Source organism: Neltuma alba, unplaced genomic scaffold, assembly GCF_004799145.2.
Source record: "Neltuma alba isolate B1F8T4 unplaced genomic scaffold, ASM479914v2 tig00007080_pilon, whole genome shotgun sequence".
Lineage (NCBI taxonomy): Eukaryota > Viridiplantae > Streptophyta > Magnoliopsida > Fabales > Fabaceae > Neltuma > Neltuma alba.
The window spans coordinates 27,945-32,381 of NW_021634663.1; the positions used below are offsets into that span (position 1 = coordinate 27,945).

At 35.7% G+C, this 4,437-nt stretch overlaps 1 protein-coding gene across 1 annotated transcript; it reads right to left on the minus strand.

The window, feature by feature from the left end:
- Nucleotides 1–1,204: 1,204 nt before the first annotated feature.
- LOC114751732 (probable nucleoredoxin 1) lies at nucleotides 1,205–4,170 on the minus strand. Its single transcript, XM_028940399.1, has 4 exons — nucleotides 4,025–4,170; nucleotides 3,024–3,503; nucleotides 2,397–2,876; nucleotides 1,205–2,016 (listed from the first exon to the last, which is right to left on the minus strand). The coding sequence occupies exons 1-4, from the start codon at nucleotides 4,112–4,114 to the stop codon at nucleotides 1,375–1,377; spliced, it is 1,692 nt and encodes a 563-aa protein (XP_028796232.1). The 5' UTR covers nucleotides 4,115–4,170; the 3' UTR covers nucleotides 1,205–1,374.
- Between the last annotated feature and the right edge of the window lie 267 nt (nucleotides 4,171–4,437).

The following is a 4,437-nucleotide window of genomic DNA, read 5'->3' on the forward strand; positions in this document are numbered from 1 at the left end:
TAATCAGTTTTTAGTTATTTATTTTTAATTCTTTTTAAGTGAAAATAACTTTTAATAGTTTTTATAATATTTTTAATTTTTAATATTATTTTTATTTTATATTTATATAAGTTATGCAGAGTATATCATCTAATTAATTATATAATATTATTTGGTTCAAAAAATTTCACACTATTATAATTTCCTATTTAAGTATATTTTATTCATTAAATATAAATTTTTGCTATTATAATAGTTTAAAATTATTATATTTTTTACATTCATAATTTTAATGCTTTTTTTATTATTTAATGAAATTTATATCCATTTCGGTCATTCTATGAAAGAAACTTATTTATTCAATCATAATTCAAACAACTTTTTTATTTTACAAATTAATTTTTATAAAAATCAATCTAAACACAAATTACATTACCGAATTTAATTTTTATGCAATCTCATTTTTTTAATTGTCAGGTTGTAAATAAATTATCTTTTATAGCGTTAATTTAAACAGACCCATTAGACCCATTTCAGAAACGTCCTCTTCGGGGAGCCAGTATGAAAGAATTATTTCCGGCCCGTTCTTTCAGGGTGACGAGTTCATCAATTCCCCAACCTTGAATGTTTAGTTCGAGCATATTTAAGTTTTGGGTCTCTTATCTCAAAACATGGAGCTGCATTTTTTTAAAAAATATTTTCGTTATGTTTTGTTCAACAGTTTCTTTGTTTTTTTTTTTTAACTAAAGCATAGACATCCTCCTATTCAAGACAATCCTATTCAAAACACTATTATATATAATGTGTGCCAACTTTTTCGCTGGGTTGTTTGGACTCTATTCAAATGGACCATATGCTTTTTAAATGTAATTGTTGTATTGGATTTTGAATAAAATTGACTTATAATAAACAAAAAAGAAGAAGAAAGCCTCCATCTTTATTTTTTTTATTACTTTATAATTCTATGTTTAAACTTTAAATTATATAATTATGATTATGGTATAAAACTAATTAATTTCATAATTTAAGCTCATTTAATTCACCTAACTTTAAAAACTAAAAATTCTCTTGCAACTAATTATGATGTGCTATTTTAAATTCGGAAAAAAATACACTTTGATAGAATTTCGATTTTCATTTTTACAGTTTCAAATCATAATTTTTTGTATCCATAATTTTATAAAGATTTGAACATAGTAATGAGTTTTGATTATGAATAATAAAATAGATAAAAAAAAAGGGGATTATAATATTAAAATCCAACATACCATATTTTACATGCTTATTTTGTTTGGACAGCAAGCACATTATTAGATATATTTTGAAATACACTTAATATGAAGCCTTCAGACAACTCCAATGCAAGGAACGAGAGTCTTGACTTTTCTTCAGGCTTTAGAGCACACTTCCTTCCCCATCACAAACCCGCCCCTCTTGCTTGTTCTCTTCTTTAGGTTTCTCTTCTTCCAAAGCACATTTTGGATGCAGATCAAAGTCACACTGGTCACAACAGTATGACCATGCGTGACCCTCCTCGTTGCAACCATCACAAATATAAATCCCCCGGCGAGTCAACACAAGTTCATGCTCATGAGACTTCTGTGCCACCTTCTCAGGCCACCCCTTTGGCATCTCCTCAGATGTAGCCTCAAGTTCTTTCACCCTTTCCTCAGTGAAAGGATAAGCTTCAGCACCATAAAGCGCAACAAGATTTCTAGCATCTTTCGTCAGGATCTGGCCGCCGGGTCCGATTGCCACCAACATGGGGATGCCTTGCGCCTTGAATTTGCGGCTCAGGAATGACTTCCTGGAGTCACCAAAGGGAAGAGCCAGCCATGGCATTCCAGCAAAGAAGTCATTGAACGAGGCTAGGTCTCTGTCACTGGAGATGAAGACGACTTCAACAGCACTGTCCTGCTTGGCCTTGATCTTGTGATATGATTCAATAAGCTTTGGTAGAAATGCACGACATGGTGGGCACCAGTGAGCTGAGAAGTACAGCAGTATGGTCTTCCCCACTAAATCTGACACTGGAATCTGAAAAAGAAGGAAAAGGACTGTCATTATCACAGAATGGTGACAGCAGAGGGATAAGGGAGAAGCAGCAAAATTGTAGCATGGTTCAGATGAAAATCAGTTCCAAGTGTCGTGGTCTACTTAAAATTTTCCCCTTCTGGAATGGCAAAACATAGTGAATCCTTTATTAGGAGAATAAACTAAAACTTCAAAGATATAACTTCTCATAGTTATTTCTATTCCAAGTGATATCAAAACATACGTGTACCTTGCAAGCAAGAATCTTAAATGCTTTAAGACAGCCAAGACATGAGGACGAAGATGAGCAATTACAAGATATTCAACATATCTAAGAAGCAACGGAGAAAAACAAGAGGTTCAATTATTTCCAAGAATCACACCTTGATTCCATCTTTCCCTATGAGAAAATCTAGATCCCCAGAAATCAGAATAGACTCAAGTGTTTGAGCTGCCTCTTTGGCCTTCTCTATCTCAGAGAGCTCTGCAAACTTTTCAGGAGTAAAAGGGTATGCAGCAGCCCCGTGCTTTTCAATGGCATCAGCCACATTGGAATGAAGGGTTTTTCCATCTGGTCCGATAACAACCAAAGCGGGAAAGTTCGATAGCTCGAAGTGACGAGCAAGCTTCTCACAGCTCTTGTCATTGAATGGCAATGCCAACAGGGGCAGACTTTTCAGTCCCTGTTTGAATGATTCTTCATCATCACGGACGGATATGAACACAATCTCAAAGTCCTCCCCCTTTCCTTTCAGCTTCTCATAAACCTCCACAACCTTTGGGGTAAGCTCGGCAAATGCTCTGAATGAAAAAGATGAGAAATACAGACCTACTGTCTTCCCTTCAAGTTGAGACACAGGTACCTGCAAGTAAATGGAAGGTAGAATTCAAACTCTATATATCCCACACGTGTCCAAAATTAATATAGGATTTACACGAAAAGGGAAACATTCTAAATATATATTTCGATGATTAGCTTCAGCCTTTAATTTCAAAAAACAGAAACTTACTTGCTTTCCATCAGAAGATATAACATAGTCACGTGACTTGAAGACCAAAAGAGACCTCAAGGACTGGTTCCTCTTGCCTTCCTCTTCTTGGTCTTTCAACTCTTTGATCTTTTCTAGCGTGAAAGGGTATGCTTCAGCTCCGCATTCACTTACAATTTCTGTTCCATTCTCCGTTGCCACTTTCCCATTCTCATCAAGGATCACAAGGAGCGGAATCCTCCGCATCTTGAACAATCCATTGAGGTGATTGCGTGTGTCGGAATCAGAAAATGGGATGGCAAGCCATGGCATCTTGGAAAAGTAACCTTTGAAGGCATCTTCGTCTTTATCAATTGACAAAAAGACTATCTCGAAATCACCTTTGGCAGAGACTTGATTGTACAACTCCACCAAAGTAGGGGTGAATCGTCTGCAGGGACCGCACCAAGATGCTGAAAAATATAAGCCAACTTTCTTCCCCTTCAAGCTCTCAATTTTGACCTGAAAAAACAAAGACTTCTTCGATACTCCATGAATGCGAGCATAATCATGTAAAATAACACCTATGAGCTACCATTCAGAATGAAACATTATATCTGTAAGCAGAGTTTTACCAGAGTTGACACTGAAAAAATCATTTCGCATATTATTTGTTTGATTTAACAGCCAGAGTATTGCATGGTCAAGAACTCTCAAGAGCAAGCTGGTCTATCACAATTCACATGTTTCGAAACTAAAAGAAATTCGTGAATCAAACATGGTTGGAGATACAGAAAGACAGTGATCGAATCTTACGCGAGGAAAGTATAGGCCGGAAAATAGAAAATTATATACCCTGGTCAATCAGAAGACTAGAAATCTAGTGTGAAAGCCGTTGATCAAAATTTCAGATATTACTGGAGTCTTGTTGACCTGTGATAGGTTAGTGAAGAAGCACAAACTTCGAGTTTTCCAAAGTCTTGTTGATCTATGAAAAGCACAGATTGCTTCAATTGATTAAAATCAGAGAACCACATAAGTACCTGATCGCCGTTGTTCCGAACCAGATAGTTTCTCTCCGAAGAAGAGAGTATAGATTGAATATCGTGGGCGACATTATCAACGCAAGCCATTTTTCTCACTTCGAAACCTCAGACCTTACAGCACCGGATTGGAAGTAACATTGGAGAAGGAGATTCGCACACAATGGCGCTATTTAAAGGGAAAAATAATCTGAGTACAAAAATGAGGCACCCTGTTCGGCATTTGTCGAATAAAGAAGGAGAGAAATTCTCCTTTCTTTCTTGTTTTCTTCATCACTCTTGGATTTCTGAATCGTTCGAGTCTTCAAGTTGATTTCCTTGGCGACTAAGTAAGTAGTTAGGCATTTTGTCTGGTCCAAGAAAATAATTAAGCATTTCTCTCTTCACATATTTTGAAAGTTTAGTAGGATTAA